Genomic DNA, 27338 nt, shown 5'->3' with positions numbered 1-27338 from the left:
TCAAATAAATAATAGATATAAAACTTTCATTAAAAGCTTGTTAAACCACTTTCTAATATTTATTTACTGTCTCTACTTTCTTTTAACTATACTTCTAATAATTGTTTAATGGCTCCAACTAGCTACTGTCTTTAACCTTTCTAACAATTACTTACTCTGAAGTATGACATCACCTGTTATATTTTGGGAAATTGTATTCATTTTCTATAAAATAGTGCATAATTAAATTTCTGTGTTAATGGATGAGGGGTCTTCATACTTATTTTCATGGATGAAGAGTTTCATTACTTATTCATCATACAATTAGTTTTTTGAAAAGCCTGGTAAAAAATTTAGTCATCCAATATAACACCACAAAAAACTGCAGGAAATTAAAAATTATGCACTATGTAGCAGCATGTATTAGGAATGCATTGCAAATTTATAATTATTCTATTTCATTACATATTCTTCATTTCCTTCCAAATAATTTAACATATTAATCACTTTTAGAGCACACTTATAATTTAAACTCAAAAAGATCAATATCAAAAGTACTTCTTAAGAAAAATACTGAAAAATAATAGAATTGAAAGCAATTTTATTTTAGTAAATATACATCATAAGTAATGATCATATTCTAAGGTATTTACAGCAATGGAGGGATAAAAAGATGTAAAATATTTTCAAGGAGAACATTTGCAAAAACCTTGATACGTACACAACAAACTATGAAAAAAATTTTACAGCACGCAACCACTAAAAACTTTCTACTGGTTATGGAAATGTTTATGAATATAAAACACTGAAAAGTACTGTTGCCTAATACTTACATAGATATACAATGGAATAATAGTTCTTTTTATACTGCATAATAAATTAAAATTCTGAATTCAAATAACAAAATTAGAAAGAAGGTCAAAAATTATTTTTGAACAAAAATTCAATAATTAATTAATGAGAAATTATGAATAATCTGAGACTATTTTAAGCAGTTACCGTGTTTAAAATTAAAAATTTTTGCCTAACACATAATTTTGCTATGGAAAAAAAAAAAAAAAAAAAAAAAAAAAAAGAATCAGCTTTTAGATATATAAAATGGACCTTTAGAAAACTTATCTATCTTTAATCTCCCTTTCTCGGTGAGTGGCATGAAAGAAGAAAACTTACTATTAAAATTACAGTCTAAAACAAATTAAATTAAATAAACAGTAATCTAATTTAAAAAGAAAGACAAAGTGAAATCAACTAAATAGATGTAATAAATATTGGTGAGATGGTAAAATGAAAGTAAAAAAAAATCAGGTCAGAATTTAGTCTTCACTAAATATTCATTAAGAAAAACAATAAAAAATTATTAAAACTAAATATTTTGGAAACATTAATGATTTCAGATTCTAATATCCATTTATATTTTAAAATAAATGTAAATCAATTAAATAATTGTTAGCAATAAACAACATCAAATTATTATAATAACCTGTCATTATTTAAAAAAAATGTATTTAAGTATTTTAACATACTTATCATTCAAAGCTCAAATTCTTTTTTTTTACCAATCTTAAAACACAAGCCTTCAAAGTAAAATGCTCAATTAGAAGAAAAAAGATAGTTATGCTTCTGATATCATTTGCGTTACAGTTTGCCAGCTACTAATATCTTGATAATCTATTACTTATATATAACGTTAATATATGTACTGATAGTTTGCATCTGATTTTTAATTAATTCTTTTAATCTTTATATTTGAGCAATAATTTTATTATAAAAGTCCTGAGGTAGGATTTTAGCTCAGGATTTTTTTGCTTTTAACTATATTTAAAAAAAATTCTTGAAATTAATTTTTTTATATTGTTACAGCTACTTAATAAGATTGGCTCTATAATATAAACTACATTACTAAACAGAAAATGGAAATTTCCTTTAGATATATTTTCAGTTTGCACTCATAATAATTGGAAATAATGCACCAATATTACTTGCAAAAGATAAAAATCAAGGTCAAATATAAACTAATATTAGCACATTTTAAATAATGGTTCAGAGTATTTTTCCTGAAATATATTTATTATGCTGGAGAAGCTTTATTCTTCTTTTAGATTTCTAAGCAATAAGTTTTAAGGGTTTAATGTACTTTAATAGAAGACTAAAGGAAAAAAAAGGAAATTGTTTCAAATATATTCACAAAATATTCTAACATTCCCTTAATCACTATCAAAGATCACAAGAGTAAATTGAGCAAAATCTTAAATGAATAGAAATTATGAAAACGTGTCAAAATGATTTAGAAAAATACAAATGGATCAATACAGACAGCTGCATAATTATGATATATAGTTGCCACAGATTTCACAAAAGTGTAAGGAGCTGAAATATAGATCAGCTTCTGAAATAAGATTTTTAAAGAACAATTTTATTTAATGAAGCAAAACATAAACCAGCTCATAGCAAAATGTTTTATGAAAATCAAAATATAAGGAATTATACAGCTTTTCCTAGGAGGAAAATTCACATAAAAAAGACAAGCAATTCAAAGACTATGCATAATACGTAACAATTAGGATTGTGGCTAATTTGAATAATATTTTTAAGTGATATTTTTTATCCAAAATTTAAGCAACATATATAATAAAATGTCTAAATATGATTAACTTTTTAATAAAAAACTACATTATAAATTTATAAAGTAAAAAATATACAATAGCTCTGAAAATGACTATATATACAAATCAAAGTAAAGAGCTTTCAAATAATTTATGTATTTCAATAAAACAAAATTTAATGGCTTATATTAAACAATGTGGTTTGCAAAACAATCACAAAGAGACAAAAATACATAAAATATAAAAATATTGGCATAAAAAATTTTCAACACAAAGCATTCTATAAAATAATGAACAAAATCTTGCCTTCAAAATTCAATAAATATTTACCAGAATAATATACATAATTTTTTATACATAAAACTTAACAAAAAGCATTCTGCTAATACTGAGTAATACTCTTTTTTAAAATTCAATTAAGTATTTTTCAGAATATCATACAAACATTTTATATATGAACTAAATCTAATCATAAGTATTGCTGCTTGTAAGTAATGGCAGTAGCATGCCAACTAATAATGTAAATTATAGCATGGCCTAAAATTATTTACAATAAATGACTGAAAGACGTAAAAATTGTACAATTCCAAATCAGATTTGGATATACTAAGCTGAAAAGATATTGACTATTGATAAGCATTCTAACAATAAAGACCTCTTTAAACTTTTATGATAAAAGGAATTCTTAAGTCAAAAAACGTTCATCAATTAGGGCTTTTCGTACTAAATTTCTTCTTCCAGCACTCCTTCTCAGCGCTTGAATAGCCTATAAAATTACACAAAAAAGTTACTATTCCTTAAAATGAAATAAATAACTTGGATACAAAAAGAATGCTGGGCTTCACTTGGTACATTATTTATAGTACCATACAGATAATTCCTGTTTATAAAGGGAGAATGCTCCTGTGATACATTTGAAAGTTTATGAATTGGTACAGCATGATAAAAAAAAATTACCATTAATTTAAATGGGAATGTCACTATGCATTCTCAAGTCTTCTCAAAACCAAACAAATTATACAAAACTTTAAACAACGCTAAAAGAAACAGGGCATGATAACATGCACAGGACAGTTCTACCTTCCAAAACTAAAAATAGAGCTAGCATACTGAAAGAACTACAGCTGTTGCAAGGGCGATTTATACATTGAGTGGAGATTTGGCAATGGGAGATATAAGTTTATGCATAGCAAAGAGTACTAAATAACTTGTCACCAAATGTAATCACTAAATCACTGCATCTACATTTTCGTGAGCAAGTCAAGGTTTGTTTTTTGCTACGATTTATATGAATGGCCTGAAGCAAAAGAAAAAGCTTCATTACTAAGCCTACTATATTTTTTCTTCAGTACAGTTCTTGGCAGGCAATAAAGGCACCTTGCAAAATTACTTTAAGCCTTTATACAATTTCATAATGAAACTGCAAGATGTAGACATTTTTAAAATATGCTATTCTTTTCTGCAACTAGTGCACAAAACAAACACTAAATAATATTTTGATTTTCACTTTTGCTCTTTAAGGAGAAAATCCCTTGAGTTTTCTTACATTAGATGAATAAAGGTACTAATTTAAATCTTATGTAAAAGTGGAATAATGCAAACATTAATAAAACTCAGAATACCTGTAAAGCTATGCAACTAAATACTGCTTGAATTCCTTAACATAAAACCCAATTTCCAATCTCAGAAATTAATTAAATAAGGCATGCTGAGAATTGCTTCAAATTAGATCATGAAGCACCTATTAATAAACATATTAAATTTTGTTAATATACTCCAGAAAGTATTAATTAGCAAGCTGCTCATTATCCTACTAAGATTCAACTTGCATATGTAAGAAGAAAACTGGCCTAAAAAAAAAAAAAAAAAAAAAAAAAAAAAAGCAACATTATATGAAAAACTGGCCTTAACAAACTGTCAAAAATATATGATTTAAAGCATTTTCACCCTATGAAATGATTGAAAATATTGATATCAGAGGCCTTTAAAAAAAAAAAAATATCCCCCCCCCCAAAAGATGAGCAATTGTCATCATTACAACCACTGCATACAGTCTTCAGCTATCCATTCACTGACTATTGAATAGTTTGGTTACGCCAAAGCACACAAGGCTATCTTCGTGAAGGAATGCCTAAGCGAAATTAGCTATTATTCACATCGTACATAAGAAAACCATGAAACTCTCAACAGTCAGCCTGGTTGCCAGGAATTGAAGTCTGTTCAAACTATGGGTATACAGTTTGTAAGGATTATGTTAATTTCTCTAACAGTTTAATTTTGAATTAAAGTTCCCTTCCTGTTTTCCTGAATTTCAACTTACAACTTCCGACCGGAACGTAGTTTTAGAACCGTGTATGAAAGCAAATGATGAGAAATATTTAAATTTAACCGTGAAGTTTCTACTGACTTTGTTAGAGAGAACCAATGATTCTGGCTAGTTCGTGTCCGCCTTTTTATGCTACTCTCTCTTAAGCTATTATTACACTTGGCCATACTTAGGCCCTTGATAGCTTCACAGTTATTCAGCATTAAGGGGCCAACTCTGTTAGAATTCTGATAGCTTCCGCTATATTTTTTTTAGTTAAGATTAGTTTAGTTCTTAGTTTCCTATGCTCAAACCCGAGTGGTGGCTTTATTGTAAAACTCCAAGACAGAGTTTTGTTAAACTCACTGGAATTTGTTATTGGAATAATAAAGGGTAATTTCATTCTTCTTATGTGTTGTTCTCTATCTCACGAACTCAAGCGATTATTCACTGATCAGTTCTCAAGATTCTTCAACTTCAATTGTAACTTCAAAGTACACAGCACAGAATCTTACAAGTTGTCTTACTTGTTAAAGCACATACTGAAGTTTCTAATTTATGATGCTCATAAGTCTGATAATTTAATTTGTTTCTTTAATTTCGCTATAAAATATACTTCTTTTGTTGATATTTTTTTTCCCTCTACAGTCAGCATGGGCGAGGGCTTTATTTATTTTACTAAAATGTGTCAAGGATCAAAACCATCATAATCTGAAACTATCTGATTAGCTTCTCAAATTGCAAGCATGGTATATGACCAATTTTTCAAGAGATATAGTCTAGGAATTCTTCCTAGACTCCTTTTTTTAGTACTTTAGTACTTAAAAACAAATACTGCTCACTAAATTACACAAAATTAGGTATATTTCATTCATTTAATAACATTACTACACAAAAACTCTCACATATTTCATATACTTTTAAATCACATAGCAAATTAACATAACACAATTATTACACTTCATTCAGCTGCTCAAAAATAAAGCTATAAAAGCAAATTATTAAAATATCACCATTAAAGTTATTTTAATTTAAAGATGCAAATGGACACACAATATTCTGACAATGATTTAAAATTAAATTTAACAATAAACTTGCATTCTATATTTACTACTAATTTGCATTTGGCACTACAATACTACAGTAAAGCAAAGCAAAACAATTCTTAATGACAAAATGTTTCATCAAATTATGATACTTTTGAGAAGCATGTACTAATGAGCAATAATTACAAATGAAAAACAGATACCTTTGCAATGATGAAAGTGAGGATTACAGAGAGGACAAAATCACACGAAGTAAGATCAATAACACTGAAAAGAAGTACATCAAACAACAACAAAATACTCTCATTGCCATAAAACAGGACTGCAGAGAATGCTCGCCCATCTTCTGAAAATATTCAGTTAAAAATCATTAGAGGAGAGAAAAGTTACAAAATGACAGCTATGGAATGTAACTCAAAATAAATCATAAATATTGATTTATTAAAATGTTAACAGTAACTCTTCACTTAAAAGCAAAGAATGTATTATCCAAATACAGTATATATTTAAATGACGATAACCATTTACAATGACTAAAAGATACAGTGCTTCCCAAATAGTTCAATAAATGCAGGTTGATTTTTAAATTTTCCTGCATTTATTGAATGCACTCATGCATACATTGTTTATAATAACACCCATCTCTCTCTTTTTTGAGAATAATCTGAAAACTTTAGACCACAGTCTAACACCTCAAAATGTTTACCATTAAAATTTCATATATATATATATATATATATATAATTTATATATGTTTATGTTATTATATATATGTATATATATATAATAACAAACATTATGTTTATGACATTTAAAAATATGACACTATTTTCATATATTGATATATATAGTAATAAGTATATATATCAATATATGAAATCAATATAGTATCAATAATGATAAAGAAATGCCCATTACTTTAAGAATTAATATCAAAAATTAAAAATGTAGAATATGAAATCTTAAAATGAGCAGTTCAAAAAGTAAACCAAATGATTTAAAAAAAATATTAATTCAAGATCTAGCTCTCCCTTTATGTTTTCTCCAATTTCCACAAATATCTGTAATACATATGTGGTAACAGCTAAGTGCAACACAACCACCAGAGGGCCTTACCTATGCACCTGCAGCGAGCAAGGTGAAGAGGAGAATGACAGATAGACCGATATGGAGCCCACGAAGGTGGTAAGACGTAGGTCTACACTTTAAGCTGGTGAATATAGAAGTGTATGTTTCCACGAGGAGGCGGTAACTTGACTACATATACGGCAGCAAGTGTGAGTCGGCACTAAGCTGTTATGTTAAAAAATATGTAAAAGTGAGGATGCGGAATTTTGTTTGTATACAACGGTACCGTCACTTGATTTTCTACATGTAACCTTCTTCTATTATTTTCATTAAATATCTGTGGTGTGGAAAACGTTGGAATAGTTAATTTCCCTAGGATAGCATCTTCAACTCCCCGACCACAGAAAATCTTGAATATTTGGATACTTCAGAGAAGGTACAGTGAAAACTTTGCTTTATTTCTTTCTTGAAGATAGTGATACTTCTGATTCATTTTTAAAATGAGTTTCTTAAATAATTTAAAGAAAAGTTTAATAGTAGTAAAGAAGAATTTAATAGTAATTGCGGAAAACATTGGAGAGACTGTTCCAGAAAATGCTAAAAAAGCTGACATTAAAAAAATTATCCAAAATTCTGATGCCTTCAAAACAAACATTGAATTTGTTCGTGGCCTCGTCAAATCGATCGCCGAGGATCGGACGCCTACAACAAGTAATGAACACTATCTGTTAGAGATCGAACATCTTAAATTAGCTCAAACTGAAAAGCAGATTGAGCTAGAAAATTTAAAATTAAAATCATTACTGGGTGATAGAAGAAACTTGCAGACTAGTGTTGAAGATATCATTAAAAGCATCAAAACACTAACTATAGCTGTACCCCAGAAACCGGAAGCTCTGCATTTGATATTTCAGTCACTTGAGAAAGCTTTGACTACTGAAAGCATACGAGTGGAGTTAAAATCAGAAGTGCTGATTGATTTATTCAGTGATAAATGTAATAATGTTTTAACGTATGCTTCTGAACAAGAAATCGTGGATTATGATAAATTAAAAGAAATAATCTTGAAAGAATTTCAGCTGACACCGCGTTGAATGTTTGAATAATTTTAAAAATGCGCAGAGACATTCATCTGAATCACATGTTCAGTTCGCATCTTGAATCAGTGCAACTTTCAATTATTATTGTATGTTAAGAGAGGGAAGAAATTGTGCGAACTTATTGTATCTGATAAGTTGTATGAAACTCTTGATTCTAAAACAAAGGAACATATTAGTATTTGGAAGGGTCAAAGTTGGTTTTCACCTAATAAATTGGGGAGAGAATGTGATTTATTTTATTCGAGGGGTAAATCTTTAGCTTATACCAGTAACATGCGAATCAAAACTCCAGAAAATAAAAAGCTTAATTTTTCCAAAAACAATCTTAGAAAAGCATAGAGCAATTTCAAGGATTCAAGGAAGCTTGTAAATCAGAATGTATTTGCTATGTATGTGGGAGTAAAGGGGAATTATTTCATTTTGCGAGAAATTGCCCCAAACGTTTGGTAAAGGAGGAGAATTTGTCAAAAAAAGGTACCTGGGTTAAAGTTTGAATTGGATAATGCAGCTAGAAATAAATTAGAATTTATTGACCTGTTGATTGATGGTAAGAAAATAAAATGTTTAACAGATTCTGGAAGTGAACTGATAGTTGCAAAGAAAACTTTTTTTCTGAATAAAATACCATCTAGATTAACAGAACTCAAAAGTTCTTTTGGTCACGTTGAAACGGCTAAGTTTATTTTTTCTTTATGCAAAAGCAAAAAAAAAAAAAAGAACTAGAAGCAGCGATGGTTTATGATCTAATAACAGAATGCATTTTGTTGTGTCTAAAATTGTTCCCTGACATCTGTTCTGACCAGGTGATGATTACACAATATGAAAATGATTCCTCTGTCTCTTCGGAAAGGAATTTTTTGTCTTTTATTTCTGCAGCCATTGAGGAAGACAGCAAAATAGATTTATTGCACATTAAGGATAAAGGATTATGCAATACTGTTTCCACTCTTATTAATGAGTATAAACCACTAGAAAAGCTGCACAATACAGACTTAAAAATGAAAGTAATATTAAAAGATGAAATTCCAGTTTCTCAGCGTTCGAGGAGAATTCCTTTTGCTGACCAAAAAATTGTTGATGCCCAAATAGATGAATGGTTAAAGGATGGAATTATAAAGGAATTGTGTTCAGAATGTGCTTCGCCAATTGTTTTATGTGGAAAAAAATGTGGCAAGACATGAATTTATGTTGACTTCAGACAGTTAAATAAAAAAAAATAGTTAAGGATTCTTTTCCCATGGCACAAGTCGAAGAGGTTTTAGATTGTTTGGGTGAAGCAAAAATTTTTTTGACATTAGACTTAAAAAATGTTTTTTTTTCATGTTCTGGTTGAGGAAACATGCACTAAATATTTGGCATTTATTACACATGCAGATTTGTATGAATTCCTAAAAGCAAATTTTGGTTTGTGCACATCCCCTAGTGTGTTCCAAAGATTTATTTATAATGTGTTTAGAGATTTAATTCGGGATGACACTGTTGTTATTTACATGGATGATTTTATTATTCCACCATGAAATTCTGAAAGAAGGTTTGGAAAAGTTAAAATGCGTTTTAGAAGTAGCCAAAGAATACAATTTGGAGATCAATTTTAAGAAATGCCAATTTTTGAAAAGAAAAATAGAATTTCTCAAGTATGTTATTGAGGATGGTACAATTTGCCCGTCTACTGAAAAAACCAGAGCTCTTCAAAATTTCCCGAAACCCAAAAACCTTAAGCAGATTTAGAGTTTCTTGGGTCTTACTGGGTATTTTTGTAAATTTATTGCGAACTATTCAAAAATAGCGAAACCACTACGTGATTTTCTTTGTAATGGAGCAGAATTCAAATTTGGGCCTGAGCAAAAAGATGCACTTAACAAATTGAAAGAACTTTTATCGATAAGTCCTGTTCTTCATATTTTTAAACAAGAAACACCATTAGAATTGCATCCAGACGCAAGCAATCATGGTTTCGGCACTTTATTGCTACAAAAGTCAGATGATGGACAGTTACACCCCATTTACTTCAAGAGTAAAAAAAAACTAGCCTCCAACAAGAGAAGCTATCTAGTTATGAGCTTGAAGTTTTAGCTATAGTAGAAGCTCTAAAGAAATTTAGGAGTTACCTTTTAGGGTCTAAGGTTAGAACAATTACGGATTGCGATGCTTTTCAGAAGACTATGTTAAAAAAAGATCTAACCCCTAAAGTGGCGAGATGGGTGTCTTCTAGAAGAATTTGACTATGAAATTGTTCACAGATATGGGCAGCAAATGAAGCATGTGGATTCGTTAAGTAGAAACGTTGTCATGATGGTTACTTGTTCTCAGAGAGAAGTTACAGCCAAAATTGCAGATGCGCAAAGAAGTGATGAGCGTCTCCAGTTGCTAAAACTCTAAGTCGAGCAAGGACTAAAGAAAGATTTCCTAGTGAAGAATAGTATACTATACAAGTTCGACAGTAGTCGCGAGTTACTTGTGGTACCCGATGCATTAGAGCTAGAAATCATATGTAGTACCCACAACAAGGGACACTTTGCAGTGTCTTAGAAAACGAATTGAACAAGTTATCTCAAATTGTGTAGAATGTATTTTGTGCGACAGAAAACGAGGTAAGTGTGAAGGGTTGCTGAATCCTATACCAAAAGATAGTAGCCCTTTGAGCACTTTTCATATAGATTTTATAGGACCATTACCTTCGACAAATAAGAACTACAATCATATCTTAACTGTGGTTGATGCATTCACAAAGTTCATGTGGCTCTATACAGTAAAGTCTCCATCAGCTCAAGAGGCATTACAGAAGCTGAACCTGCAACAATCAATTTTCGGTAATCCTTTGAGAATTATAAGCGACAAAGGTACGGCCATTTACCTCTAAAGACTTTGAAGATTACTGTAGTCAACAGAAGATCCAGCACATATTTACAACTACAGGCGTTCCTAGAGGAAATGGACAAGTGGAAAGAATTCAAATCTGATTCCAGTCCTATCCAAATTATCCATAGATAATCCAACTAAGTGGTACAAATATGTTGGAGATGTACAACAAATCTTGAACAGCACTAAGAGCAGAAGCACAAAGAGTTCTTCATTTGAGCTTCTCATTGGTGTTAAAATGAGAAATCGAGAGGACTCAAAGATTATGGAAATTCTCAAAGAAGAAGAAATATTATGATGAAAGATCGAGAAGATATGAGAGAGGAAGCAAGGAAAAACATTCTAAAAATTCAGGAAGAGAATAGAAAAACGTACAAGAAGAGAAAAGAGGCACAAATATACAATGTGAATGACCTAGTTGCCATACAAAGAACACAGTATGGAGGTTGTCTAAAGTTAAGGCCGCAGTTCTTCAGTCCGTACCGTATAACAGCAAGGAAAAGCAAAGATCAGTACCAGGTGGAAAAAGTGGGACACCATGAAGGTCCAGGATGTACCACTACAGCAGCTGATCACATGAAGACTTGGAATGCTCCTGTTTAGGACTGTGTGTGGTTCTTCTGCACTTCCTTTTCTTTTTAATTTATTTCCAGGTGCTATCTTGATGTTCCAGTGTCGCTGATCCGTGTTTTCAAGGACGAAAACAAAGTCAGGATTGCTGAGCTGTGGTAACAGCTAAGTGCAACACAGCCACCAGAGGGCCTCACCAATGCGTCTGCAGCGAGAGTGAGGTGAAGAGGAGGAAGACAGATAGACCGATATGGAGCACACGAGAAGGTGGTAAGACATAGGTCTACATGTGAAGGTGGTGAATATAGAACTGTATGTTTCCATGAGGAGATGGTAATTTGACTACATATACGAGAGCAAGTGCAAGTAGGCACTAAGCTGTTGCGTTAAAAAGTATGTAAAGTGAGGATGTGAAATTTTTTTTGTATACAATGGCACTGTCATTTGATTTTCTACATGTAACCTTCTTCTGTTATTTTCATTAAATGTCGGTGGTGTGGAAAACGTTGGAATTGTTAATTTCCCTAGGATATCTTCATCTTCCCGACCACAAATATTTCTCTCAACTAGCAATATTTTTGATTTGCCAGATACTAAATTCAAAATCTGAAAATAATATAAATTTCAAAAGACTTCCTTTGAAGTGTTTAAAGAACATTGGCTCCTAAAACACTGCTCTGTTATAAGCCACACTTGAAAACCAGAAACTGAAACCAATTTTGAAAACCATTATAAAAATCATATTTCGCACATCTACAACAATAAGTTTTCCTCTGTTTCTTTTACCAGCCTTCTTTTCTTCTTTCATTTCTCAATGTTTCTTCAAGTTTCAATGAGAGATAAACAATTATTTTGAATATTTATATCATGTATGACAGGACTTTCCAATGTAAAAAATATATTTTTATTTAATATTTTCAAAGCTTATTATCAGAAAATAATGCAATTGCATTATTATCAGAAAATAATGCAAAGCACATGAAACAAACTGTTTATTCTGAAGAGTGATACTGCAAAATATTATAAAATGAGAAAAACTAGCCTCCAACAAGAGAAGCTATCTAGTTATGAGCTTGAAGTTTTAGCTATAGTAGAAGCTCTAAAGAAATTCAGGAGTTACCTTTTAGGGTCTAAGGTTAGAACAATTACGGATTGAAATGAATTCAACAAATGAATTCTATACATGACACTTCTTATCAAAAATAGGTTTCATTGTTAATAGCTGATGCAGCATACTTTCTGTTATATTCATATATATGATTTGTATTTCAGTTATACATTCATTACATTACTCAGTGCTAGCTCTTTTTCCAAGCATATCTAGCAAAGTAACTGCATTAAATTATATTCATTTTTACAAAGCATCATACATGCACACATTTCAAAATCTATACCACCTATAATTAAAAGCTGCATATAATTAATGGTACAGCAAGCAATCCTTGCAATATGATGTGAGAAAATGATATCATATTCTTTAAATAATATTCAGCACATAATTAAAACTTCACTGACTAAAAACATACATATAGATCAGTATTTACCCATTTTGCTTTCAATGCAAAACTGTACATATAATCTTAAATTGTAATTTCAAAATATATTATTAAAACAACTGACGTAAAACAAAAACATTTTTGCAAATAAATTTCTAATAATAATGTAGATTTAATATAATAAATAATAATCCATGATCTTTCCTTTTTGTTTGTGTACATAGATATATACACTTGAGAATAGTCACCATGGAAGCTTTAAGAATTAAAAAAGAAAAGAGAAGAATCTGTGAATATCAAAAAGTAAAGGTTGGAGGAAAATGAATAAAATTGTGTTCCTAAAATATGAAGGTCTAATGTTTCCTCTATGTAAAAGTTACCAAACTGAAACTTTTTGGTTTACTTTGAGTATGAATGCACGTAGGGAAAAGATCTGAGCATTTGAGACCTATTAAAAATTTGTTTTAAAATGAAGGTTTGGTAATGAAAAGCGATTTTAAGTCTCAGATGATTCAAAGGAATGAAACATGTATTTGAAACTCATTAATGAACTTGGTTTAAGGCTTCAAAACACTTTTACCTTGACAAGTTCTGTTTGAAGCATAAAACAGAGGAGATTAATAAATTATTTTGGTATTTGTTTTGTTATGTTATGTAATTTAAAAATTTTTCTCTTTTCTCATTTAAATTTCATTTAACGATCTTGTTTTTGGAAAGTTTCACTAATTTGCATTTATTCAGTTTGATATTTTTTACCTGGCATTGCTTTACTATAATGTTACCTCACTTGCATAGCTCTAACTCTCTCTGCTCACAAGAATTTTCGGGTTAAAGGGACTTTCCTATGCACCCTGTATATATATGTGTGTGTATGTTATGCCCATAATTTTAATTTGTTAAAAATGATTAAAATTGTATGACTAGCAATAAAATCCACCATGATGAAGAAATTTTATATTATTATCCAAATAATAGTAGTAAAAATTCAATCTGATCTTCAAAATATTTAATCATAATAGGACTAGTTTACAGTAAAATAGAAGATTTTACTTGCAGAAAAGAAGTGCTTTTTTATACAAAAAAGTACATTTTAAAGAGTAAAGACATTTTAATGACAACTGGAATAACTGGTTCATAAAAGTGCATTAACCAATTATCTAAATTTAATAGGAAATTTGTTTTTTTACATACCATTATAGAAATATCCACGATCAGCTACTTCAAAACATTCGATATCAAATATGTTTTCTAGAATAACTCGATCTTTAACAATATAGTCCATGTCTTTAAAAGACTAAATGCAAAGAGGAAAAATCCATTAGAAATAGTGTTTGTTGATTAATATTATACACTATAATTATACAAGAGTAATTTATACTTACGTGTTCAATGAAACCTGACAAAAACTTATTGAGCATATAATGAGTATTTGCGACTCTATCAATATCAACCTTAGCTAATCGGCCCCCAACTGAAATGAATGAAATATTACATTAAAAATCAGTTTAAAATATTCAACTTATTGGTATTTAAATAATAATAAATTTGGCTTACCTCCTTGCATTCTATCTGCAGCTTGACTATACTGAATTAGAAGAAAAAGGCAACATATTAAAAAGCATACAATAAACAAAATTACGAAAAATCCTTATGTATACCCAAAATAAGTTTATTTAACTTACTGAGGTTAGAGGAACCAGCAGTCTTAAAAACTGATCATGAACACCAGGTGGCAACAGAATTTGAAATGTTTGCTGTTCAGTATCAGGTAATAGTCCTCTATGGCCACATAAATCTTCCTTTAAATAAATAATTTTTTAAAATATTTAAAAATTCAGATTATTTTTAAATGTACACTTCAAAAAATAAATAAATGACATTTTTTTAGTACATTATAGTAAACACAGACAACAGAACTTTGATTACTCAAATTTTGATAAACTGTTTGTTGAGCTACCTTTTACCTTCCTTCAGTTTTGCCTGGTGAAAGTTTGATTACACATTCCCTTTCATAAAATGAATCAAACAAGTTTATATTCACCAAAATGAATATAGAGTCCTTTAAGGTAAATAATTTGACTAAACATTTTTAGTATAAATTTTATAAAATAATGATTTGATTTTTAATACACAAATATTTAATAATGTAACTTTACAGCATGCAAAACACAATATACTAACCTCTTCTTTACGGAGAAATTCATGCATTTCCTTCATATTCACATCAGCTTTCCCATGAGTAGAACGTCCATGTATGTAATAACCAAATCTTTTAGTAACAAGTATAAACATGCTTACCTGAAAAATAAATAATTTAATTCTGAACACAAGTTATTTAAATACACACAAACTGTGCAATTACAACTTACCAAATTAAGACACTGTGAAATAGATTCTATCACTAATGTAGTTAACCTTATTATTGTTAATGCTTCTTGGAATATTAATTTCAGAGATATGAAGAACTTTAATTTAATAAATTAGGAATGTCATTTATAGTTTCCCCACAGCCAATATATGACACTTATTTTAGTTTCCTGAAGCTTTAGATGCAAAATTATTCCTATTTCATCACATCAAACTAATAGTATTACTTGATTTTACTATTTCACACATTTTTAAAAATTCTATTTTTTAGGCATGTGGTAATGTTTTGTGTGTTTTGCCAATTTATTTGCATATGTTTAAATATTTTCCCCTTATAAACTGATAAACATGAGTGAGAAACTACAGCACTGATACAAACAAAAAGAAATTAAGGAATCATAAACTTCATATGATCAAGACAAATTATAATTAAGATAAATAAGACAAATTCTAATGGAAATAATTAAGCATTCTAGAAACAGTGAATATTTTGCTTCAATCAGACATTTGTACACAGGTCTTAAGTATGTTTAGGTTTGAAAAAGAGCAAAATTAAAGAATATATTCAAAATTGTGAAAATATACCTTCAAAAACTGTTTCCAAAAGACACGACATAATGATGGATGAAATGGAAAGATCTTTGTCATCACAGATTGACTATGAACATCAAAATAATGTGCCTTGGTGTTTTTCAATTTTTCAAGCTAAAGCTCTTAAGTTGCATAAAGATTGGAAGATTAGATTACATGCAAATTCAAACAGTGTTTCAAGCAAGTAATGGGTGGTTCAACAAGTTTAAATTAATATATTCCTTACATAATATTAAATTCGGTGGAGAGTGATGCAGATAAAGATGCTGCAAAAGAATTTATTTACTCATTGCCTAAAATTATTGTATATGCAGAATACTCTCCTAGTCAAATTTTCATTGTAGATGAAACAGATTTGGTTTAGAAAAAAATGCCTAATTGTACATTTTTATGAAATGAAGAAACGGTTGCCCCTGAACATAAAACTTCCCAAAACCGACTGACACTGCTTCTGGATGGAAAGTTAGCTGGAGATTTAAAATTGAAGCCATCGTTAGTTTACCAAGCGGAAAATATCAAAGATTGAAAGATAAAGATAAAGAATTGTTTCCAGTCATTCAGAAATCAAATAAAAATGTCTGGATTACTGCATTAACATTTAAAGATTGGTTCACTTTTCATTTTATGCTGACAGTTAATCAACATTGTAAATATAAGAATTTACCATTTAAAGCATTAATTTTCAGGACAACCCAAATCACTGTAGAACTTATACCCAGAAATCAATGCTGTGTTTCTTCCTCCCAATAATATTTGCTTCACACAGCCCATGGAACAAACAGTAACAGCTATGTTTAAATGATATTATAGGAGAACAATAATGACTACAGGCATCAAGGCAACTGAGAGGGAAGATGGTAGAACACTAACAGATTTTTGGAAGAAGTATAATAAATGGAAAACAATAGACAATACTAGAGACTCGTAGGCTGAAATAAAAGAGTTGACAATGAAATGTTTCTGGAAACAGTTATGCCAACAAATGATGAGTGATTTTATAAATTTTGAAGAAACATTGGAAGCTATAACAGATGAAATAGTTACCCTAATGGATGAACTAATCTTGGACAACAACAATGAAGAGGTTAATGAGTTGACTTAATCTCACTCAACATCTCTGTCAAATGATTACTTAATTGAGCAACAATGGAATACACATTAAAGTGAAGAAACTGATAAAAACGTCCAGACTTTGACAATTAAAAATATGAATTCATGGACTTTAAATTTTTGAATATCATGGAAGAATATGATCCTAATGTAGAATGTATTTCTTAAGTACATAGGGCAATAGAAAAAGACACAAGCATATTATAGAAACCTTTATCAAGGGGGGGGGAAGAAAAAGGTGACTAATGTAGATAATAATGACTCAATAAACTTCACACGTTTATAAAGAAAATAATCCGAAATCATTTTTGGCACATATTTTTTACTTTTGAACAATTTAACATTCACACACACTTTAAGGAACCAATTATGCCTGAAAGTAGAGGATCATCTGACAAGATTTCTACAGATTAATAATTTTCTTCAATACTCTCACATAAATAAATCGTTACTTAGCATATTTTTGCACTGACTTTTTGACAAACAAAACCTGTTGCTAAAAAATGTGATTTCATACAAATAATGGGTAAGTGTGACATCAAAACATAACATAAGATCCTTTATTTGGTTTTATGTAACCTGAGTAATTCTCAATGCAGCAGCATAAAAATATTTGCATTGCTTTATTTTTTTATCTACAGTGGTTCCACACCCTCTGGAAAGCTTATAAAATTTAATGAATTAATTAGCTGCAGAACTGGAACATTTTATCTTAATAATTTTGTCAAGCACAATACTAACATGCATATTCAAAATACAGAAATATCTTAAGATTCAGCAAAATGGGGTAATAAAAAACCTGGGTGATACCACCTAGATTCACACTTAAACAAATTTATGTGAAATTCATGATTTGAAAAGCATGAGTAGTTTGTTGCTAGTTTAAATGCCACTAAGGAATTTTGGCTGCAGACTGACTGGCCCAAGTTTTAATAAACTTGTCACATAATCTCAAAGTTTGACCTCACATGGTTTAAGTTTTTTTTTTATGGTGTACCCATAATTTGTATTTGTTGATTAAGTAAACAGGGATTATCTAACAAAATAAAGAGCCATCTATTCCTTCAAAATTCCTCTGGAATGACTGGCATAAATTTCATAGATGATAAGACTGATACAGTTGACATGAAAATACATAAATACCAATAAATGTATCTGTTCCCTTTTCATATGTGCATGCATCGTGCTTAAATTTCTACATTTCATATTCATAATAAAACATGGATTTGGTTAAAATTTCACATTAATTTGTAAATAAATGAAACCATATCAGCCTATACACTTAAGTAAAATGTATTTGAACTTCTAAACACCTTAAATATCTGACAGAATTTATATCAAAGAAAAGGCAAATTCATAAGACCTATTTGCATGTGGCCACTAAATGCTGGTAATAGTTATTTTAGTGGAAGAAAAATCTACTGTACAGAAAATATTATAGCTTCTTCTTTTGTATTATAAAAGTTTCCTTCCAAATGTGTTCCATAAAAAAAAAATTGCTCTTAAAGCAAACATTCCATCAGTGTTTTGTTACAACAAATTACTTACTTATTATCAAGAAAATACCAATGATTAAACATTCTAAATATTAGAAAGACTAAACTGTTAGCCTGGAATATATGTGATAGAAGCTTTAAAACTTATATGACAGTAGAAAAAAAATTAGATCTGTACAATAAGGAATATATTGGTTCAGAAAACAAGCTAAGAAATGGTCATTTACTTACATTACTAACTGAGCAAAGATCAACATACTGCTGTAATTTGTCTTCCACAAATCTCTCATATATGATTTTACGGACAATCATCTAGTACAAAAGAAAAAGAAAATACTTTGTAACATTAAAGGTCAACATCACAGTTCATATTATTACTTATCAAAAGAAGTTTTTGATTAAAATTAAAATAAAATGTATATAAATGTTATAATTGACTGTTGTATATTTTTACATGTACAATTATTTCTAGATGTACAGTTACAGATATTCTAGTCTAATTTGTTATCTTCTTGACTACACTGTTTCATTTTGAAACAATAGGAACCACCAGCAGAAAATTTTTCAAATATATACTCCAGTCGATAGTTTCAAAATAGTTCAATCATGTGTAATCCATCTTGCAGTACTACTTTATAATGAATATGCTATAGACCAGTTTTTAGTGTGGGAACCCCATAATACTTATGAAAATTTTGTAAGCATTGCACAAATCAGACACATGCTTAAATGAAACTAACTGTTTTCACTTGTACTGTAATATACTATTGCAGTTTTAGGTCATTAATTTTAAGATGTGAAAATTTTAAATAAGTACAGTAATAAAATAAGTAAAAATATGTAAATATAAATAAGTAATAATATGTTTAAATAAGTAAAAATATGATACAGTAATAAAAACAAATTCAATTTCTTGGGTAAATTCAAAAATTAACTATAGTCTATCCAATAAGTGTAGCCACTTGTAAGGCCACTAATGAGAAAAACCACTTACTTTTAACAGTACATATGCTATGATTAAGTATCAATGGGAAGAGTGTGTCTGTTTATTTTTAATTATATTATCAAACCTTGGCAAAATAGTTGACAATGCAGGATGAAGCACTTCTTTAATATTCTTTACATTTGATCAACACTTTGATTTTAGAGTGGTTCAAGACGAAAATGTTGTCTCATACAAATATGTCATAGAAAAAGGTAAAAGAAAGTTTATGGCAGTTTCAGAAATCTTTGGAATTTCTTTTGCAACTTCTAGCCATAACTGTTCTGTGAATTTAGCATTAAAATCAATTTTCAACCCTGAATCATTTGATAACTTAGCAAGTTCTTCTTGTGACTTAAACTGTTAGCCTGGAATATATGTGATAGATGAGGCAAATGAGTGATTTTTCCACATTTATTCCAAATGGTTTCACAATCCATATTAATTCTTCACTAAAATTTGAAGGGAATTATTTCCCAAAAGTTTTTCATACGATACCAAAGATGTTCATTTACAACTCATCTTTTTGATCACCTGTTTCATCATTTTCACTTAAATTATTAATAAAAGAATAAATTTTTCATTTGAATATGATTATGTTGCAACTTTTTCCTTGAAGCAACAAATTTAGTTCATTTAATTTTTCAAATGTGTCACTTAAATAACATAGTTTTTGTAACCACAATTTATTATGGAATAAATTTGCAAAATTAGATTTTTGTTCAGTTAGAAAGAGAAGAACTTAATTTTTTAATTTGAATAAACCTTTTAAACTGCAGCTTCTTGAAATTTACCTTATTTTTATATGTGATAATAAGCTTTCATATTCATGACCCTGCCTTTACAAAGTCTTTACAAAGATTTGAAAACAAAGTCTTTACAAAGTTGTCTTTACAAAGATTTGAAAACAAACGACTGTTCAGAGCACCACTTTTAATAAAGTTAATCTACTTTATCCTGAAGTAGCTATAACAGAAGATCTGAGGAATGCCGGCGTGTTTTCCTAATGTCCTATTTCCCATGTACGCTGTACTTCTTTTAAACTTTGGAAACAAAAACCATAAAGAGCCAAGCTAAACGAGAAGGAAATCTAACAAACCAAAGGAATGTTTAGCTGAGAAGTTTGAATAATGCATGAAAAATGGGCAGGTAGGTATATTGTGATATAGTTGCCAAGCTTTTCCAGCTCTCAGGTCTTATTATTTGTGCTACATGGTACTATAACTGCAACAGAGCACCTACATTTAAACTCTTTAGTGATATTTCAACCTTGTGGTATTTATTTATGACGAAAAACCCATGGGAAACAAGGAACATGATGAATATGATTTTGCTGCATTCCTGTTGTGCCCTTTTCTGGTTTCAGGAATCACGAATGTTTTCCCTGTAATAACTGCACCTATAACTCATACATGTCATCATAAGGCTCAGAAGTCAGGATTGTTATTATGGCCAGGTCCTTTATTTAATAGCCATTAGCCTTGCATCACTACAAGGGCCAGAAGTGATGGAAGCATCTAATAGGTGGCCACCATGGCCTCCTATGAAGGGAGTTGAAAGGAGCAAATGAAGTATCTGCAAAAGCACAAATGAAAATGCATTTTCATTTGCTCTTTTGCAGCTGAGGATGGTGGTTCGGTAAAACCATCGAAACTAGTCCTGTGAAAATTTGAAAATATAACGCTGATTTTTGTTGTTTGACTTCTGAATTAGTACATAAAAACTGTTATACTGTTCAGAGGGTTAATTTGAATTACACTAATAGTACCATGACTAAAGGAATGCAGAATCTAATAAATGATTTCTCTTGGGATATAACTGAGCTTTTGGCAAAATCTGATGTAATATCATTGTCATACTTTTATGGCAAATGAAAAAAAATCTGACTAGTGTTTACTCTTGTGTCTCATTCACAGTCTAACTATGAGTATGAGCAAATGCTGCACTCAAAAAGTGTGAATTAAACAGAATAACACACAGGTCACATAGACCACAAAGTGAGAATATTCAAGCATGCACCCAAATACCCCAACATCCAACTACTGGAAGCTACTTCCCATGTTTCAGTGTTTTCTAATGGAAAAAATAAAGTCGAGTATTTTTTTAAGAAGCTTGCATATAAATGAAGTTCTTGTTATATTCTAAGTTGAAATGGTTTTAATAAACAAAATAAGATATATTTTTGGCCTTAAACTTAAGTTTTGAAGTTTGTGGGATTTGACAGAAATGGAAGAAACTGCAATAATAGAGAATTTTGTTGAAAATTTTCTAGAGGGAACAACAAGGAAACATGTTTCCCAGATAGCCATGCCGAAGATTGTGCGAAGCTAAGTCTCTGCAATTTTCAAATGTTTTTTTAAGTAAAAACAGATCACTGTGTACTTCAGAAGAATAGCACCAAAAATTACAGAAAGATCTGAAGAATATAATTGTTTTATTTCTTAATGCATCATGTGATCCTTATTTAATAATTTTAATTGATAAAGCATGTTTTCTTTTTTTTTATGTTGATAAAATTTACGTGTTTATGATAAATATTGGTAGATTGGGAATCTTTTTTTTAAAAAAAGAAAAAGCATGAAAGAAAGTCACCCAACTTATACCCGATAAGTAACTTTTACCTTTTCATCTATTAAAAAATCAAAAATTAAATGCCTTCCTTTAGGACTAGCAAAATTCCCTGTTACACTGACATTTAATTTAATAAGTCAAAATGCTACTGTCAGGATCCAGTAAAATCTCGACATGCATACTTTCAGCCTAATTGGCATACTCTGCCATTAGACATCCACACTCTCCCAAAAAGCAGAAGCATCAAAAAGGTTATTAAGGATGTTATGCAGGTAGAAAAGATAGGAAAATAATATATTTTGATTAATTTTGTATTTGAAATTTTACTTTGCTTGCATAGTCCAGTAAGAATATAAAGTGCTGCCCAGTATTACACAAGAGCGCATTACAAGAGCCTACATTATGCAATCACACAAAAACTCTCAAGTGACGAGTAACCTCACCTAGCAAAACGGATTTTTAGTGCAATAATTATTGATTACAATTTTCCTCTTGATACAGTATTTCATAATATTTATGACTCTTAATCTGTTCAATATTTTAATTATTTATTGCTTTCTTAAAAATTTCCAACAAAGTATAACTCTTCTCCTTTATATTTTAAATGAGCAACATATGCATTCTAGTTTTTTTTTTTTTATTTATTTAAATTAACAGGCAATTTGTGAACACTCCCTCTTTTATTTCACTTTTATAAAAGATTTATTTGTATTATATAGTATTCTTCCTAATACTAGCTCTAATAGCTAATTTCATATAATTTTCATTCAATTACTTAACTTCTGATTCAAGAATACTGTTTAGTTCTTACATTCAAAAGTTTAATTACTGAATGAAAATCATTAAAAATAATCTATTGGAATTACATAGTATTTTTCTTGCATCAGTCATTACAAATAAAATAACTACTTATTTAGCTTCCCACCAAGTACTACCATAGTCACAATGCAATTCTGATTACACTTTTACAGCAAGAAATGCTTGAAAAACATGAAAACGTAAATGATAAGCCAATAAAATTGTTATGACATGATGAATAATGTGCTTGTTAGTGGAAATATGCACATTACTCATCATAAAACTATTTTTCAAACACTGACTATTCATCAAGTAATGTGGAATATTAGTTAAGAAGAATGATTCTAACATACTGTGAGAAAATTAATTAATTAATTATTTAAACCAATTTCCCTAAGAAATTATTTATCATCTCAGAAAGAATCTGGCAGGACAACTGTATAAAAATTAAGTAAAATAATTTTAAACTGGCATCTTAGACAGATATTCTATATATTTTAGAGAATTTTTATGCAAATTTGGGGGGAAAAATATTTTTCTAATGCTGATGTCAATTAAGCTGAATTCTGCCTAATGTTGAGGTTCATTTAGCACACTTTTTTTTACATCTAACATAATATCATATATTTTGTGATATTTAATTTTAGAAAACATTTTCGGAATAAATCTACAATTCATTTATGAATAATACAAATATAGTGCACACTTACTATTATCATTTATACTTTACTTTTCTTTCTAATTTATCCAAAAAATAGCTGGGAATTTAATAACATTAATTTTCACTATCGAATTTTATGTTTGTAAGTCTGACTATTAAGAGAGGACCATTATCAAGCAGAAACTTCTGCCATACAAATTAAGCTGTTTAATTTTATTGAATATTCTATGCAAATTTCAAAAACTCAATGTCTTTAGCAGCTTTAAATCAATTAGGGTCAAGTTTCATGTGCTGCAACAAGGATCTTTTTTAAAGTATATGAGAGAAAAACTCAAGATATATAAACAAACAAACAAACAAAATAATAAAAAAGGGCGAAACTACATTTGATGCAAGTAAGAACAATGAAATTTCACACAATTAAAACCTAGTTAAATGAGATGAAAAAGTAAAAAGTTTTTTAATGCTTTGCAAGATATATAAACAAATAGAAGAGAGAGAAGCTAAGTATTACACAATGGTTTTTCTCAAGTACACATGAATCCAACACTTTAATGAGCTTTGAATTAATGATACAAAAAACTGTTACTTCTCACCTGTAAGATAGCAAAAGATAAATATACTGTTGCACCAAGAGCAAACCTGCAGCAAGTACTGTAAGGCACATACTTGGTTAAATCAGAGGAAGGTTCAGAAAAACTCTGCCCAGCTAAAGCATAGTTTTCAAACTCTAGCACCTAAAATTAAAGTAAGACATTAAGGTTAATTTTAAATATCACACACACACACACACACACACACACACACACACACACACACACATATATATATATATATATATATATATATACATAATTAAATAGCAGTAAATAACTTTTATCATCAAAATACATAAAAATTAAAAGTACTTGTATTTTAGATGGAGTTTCAGAATATATTAAATATGTATGAGCAAAGCATATATATACACCTTTTGGAATTATATAAAGATCAATAACATTAATCTTCTCTTAAAGCTACAGCATATTTTATTTACATACTTTCAATTAAATAAAATTTTCTACCAAAAAAAGGGGGGTTATTATTACAAAACTTTTAACTAAAAACTCTACATTCCTCCCCTCCTCTTTTTTAACCTTGAATGAAAGCTGTAAAAAGACAACGCTTTAAAACTAGGCAAAAAATTACAGAAAGAAACTTTAATACTATTGCCCTGCAATACAATTTTAAATTTAACGAAAATTTTTTGTCTGTTTTCTTACATATTTTGCATCATGACGGTTTCTTTTGTAGCATACATAGTTTTACAAAGAATTAAAAAGATAATTTAATTAAAGAAAAATTGAAGGGAAACTATGGTTTAATTACAAAATGTGAATCTTAGTGTTCAATTTATGTCTCGGTACTTTTAATGTGGTAATTAATATTTTCGTTTGTTTTGACATTTTAGAAAAAGTTTCCGTTTGCCAGTAACATAACATAGATGTCACAGTCTGATATGCTTTAGAAAAAGAGACATGACTTAAGTAGGAAGATGATGATACTTTAACATTTTTTTCTTGCAAATCCATATTTCAAGTAGAAATTTAGCTACTCTACAGCAAAGCTGTACGCAGTTTTAATTAAATTCTGAACACATGATAAATATGTGCATCAATGAAAATAAAATTGTATCAATAAATATGAGAGGATACTAGTACAGAAGTGACATTCTATGAACTAGCATAATTCAATTTAATTATATACATGACAAAAAATGAAACATGATGACAGTAATACTTTTATGTTAGCTGAAATGTGTACTATTTATTCCAAGTTTGAAAGAAAGGATGAAACAAAATTTAGGTTGTAATTAAACAAATTATTTCTTCAGCCATTTCTTAGTATCAAGGAAGATTCAAAAGATATTTTCTAATTAAAAGATTATTACATTTAAAGCTTTGTATAAAAAATGACAATTACAATCTACAAAATCAAACTTGCATGCTTTGAGATTAATATAATGGAAACATAAGCATATTAAACCTAGCATTAAAGAAAATTTGGCAATTTTTTGAATGCAAAAGTATGTATCATAATTTGTACAGATCGGAATTTTTACTGACAATTAACTTATTATATAAAAAAGGTGCACCACCTTTTGTAATGGCATTTAATTACAATATAATGAATACACACAATAGCTGGCATGATATACTCTTGAAGAGATAAATTATTTTATTAGCTAGGTCATTGCTAAGATCTATTATAATTACAAGCACAATATTTCTTAGATATAATAAATTTTTCAATTCATAGAAATTTATTAAGTATATTTCAACACTTTTTCTATGCTAATCAGGCAAATGTTTAAAAAATATTTAAAATTTATTATTTTACAGCTGCCAAATACCATTAAATACTACTATGATTTAATGCATTTTTTACAAAACATGGGTCATATCTAAGAAACACAATCATAACATAGCTCCCTATACACTGTAATTTGTACAGGTAACCCCCACCAATGATGCACTCAATAATGAAATAACACAAACTATTAGGTACTCTTAATATGTTTGACTTCTGAATTAGTATTAGGTACTCTATTTATATTTTAAATTACATACACTGCATATCTGGATATCATAATAATCCATGTTAGCGGTTGTATCAGACAGTTAAACAGCATCAGAAAATTGTCTCCTTTCTTTCTTTTACATTATTTTCTACTATTAAATAACTATACAACCTAATAAGCAAGTTAAATTTTTATTTTTAACTCTCTAAAGTGTAATTAATTTACATAATTTATAATATAATTTAAATAATTTAAATTGCAGGAAAAATTAATGGATATTTGTTTAAAGTTCATCTAAAATTTAATCAAACTATCAATGCATGAACTATTAATTTTCATACTATTAAAATTCTTGGTGATTTAGCAAACATACTATGATTGCTTCAATAATTATAGTTTTAATAATTATATTATAACAATAATTATATAAATTGAAATCAGGCTAATATTATACCATCTGGTTAAAATATATATCCAAGACTAATAGTAACAATAAAAATATAAGCAACCTTGTCTCAGTATTTATAAAGCCCTCAAGCTATCAATTAGTCAGCTAATTAGTTAAAACTGATAAAAACAACATATCTTTTAGATAGAATCAGCAACAGTCAAAGTGCTTAAAAAAATAAGCTCAACTTATCAGATAAGCAAGGCAGAGCTAGTAAAAAGTAAGCATTTTATTGATATGAATTATTTTTAAAAGACTGTGATAAATGCTAGAGCTAAAAATTAAATATGCAAACAAAACAAACAAAGGCGGGGGGAATTGGGAACACAGATAGATTATTTTCTAAAAAATTTAAAAAAGCACATAAAATCAATGTAACATGTCATTGCATACTTTCAAAATTTGTATCAATGATTTAAAAAAAAAGTTACAAAATGACATGCATACAACAAGGACAAAAAATCACATAGGAACATAGGGTTGCAAATGCCATCCGGAGCCACTAGAGGGCATTTAAAATAATATGTATTACAAAAACAAGAAAAAAACCCATTCTAAACCATTTATTTATATTAGTCATATACTACAAATGTACGACAACTACAGAACATACTCAAAGTTTTTTTCAGATGTACCTAGACATGCCTGATATTAATGCTGTGCACTTTCTCAAAGATACTTGGTGCATCTTGAAGACATCCTACTGCCACAACAGTTCTTCGTACCAA

General features: G+C 29.2%; 1 protein-coding gene across 3 annotated transcripts in view; it reads right to left on the bottom strand.

Moving 5' to 3' along the window:
* Positions 1-560: 560 nt before the first annotated feature.
* The window catches only part of LOC118198697 (meckelin), a 107673-nt gene continuing 80895 nt past the window's right edge, over positions 561-27338 (bottom strand). For all 3 annotated transcript variants that reach the window (XM_085827371.1, XM_085827372.1, XM_085827373.1), the window contains 9 exons: positions 24199-24339; positions 18822-18902; positions 15208-15324; positions 14709-14825; positions 14581-14611; positions 14409-14497; positions 14218-14320; positions 6137-6279; positions 561-3348 (listed from right to left, as the gene is read on the bottom strand). In XM_085827371.1, coding sequence (XP_085683497.1) covers positions 3268-3348; positions 6137-6279; positions 14218-14320; positions 14409-14497; positions 14581-14611; positions 14709-14825; positions 15208-15324; positions 18822-18902; positions 24199-24339 — 903 coding nt within the window. In that variant the 3' untranslated portion in view covers positions 561-3267. The remainder of the gene's footprint in view (positions 3349-6136; positions 6280-14217; positions 14321-14408; positions 14498-14580; positions 14612-14708; positions 14826-15207; positions 15325-18821; positions 18903-24198; positions 24340-27338) is intronic.

The sequence above is a fragment of the Stegodyphus dumicola genome, chromosome 1 (assembly GCF_044657685.1).
Source record: "Stegodyphus dumicola isolate Sdum_Otavi_A_Nest chromosome 1, ASM4465768v1".
Lineage (NCBI taxonomy): Eukaryota > Metazoa > Arthropoda > Arachnida > Araneae > Eresidae > Stegodyphus > Stegodyphus dumicola.
This window is presented reverse-complemented; position numbering and strand designations above follow the sequence as displayed.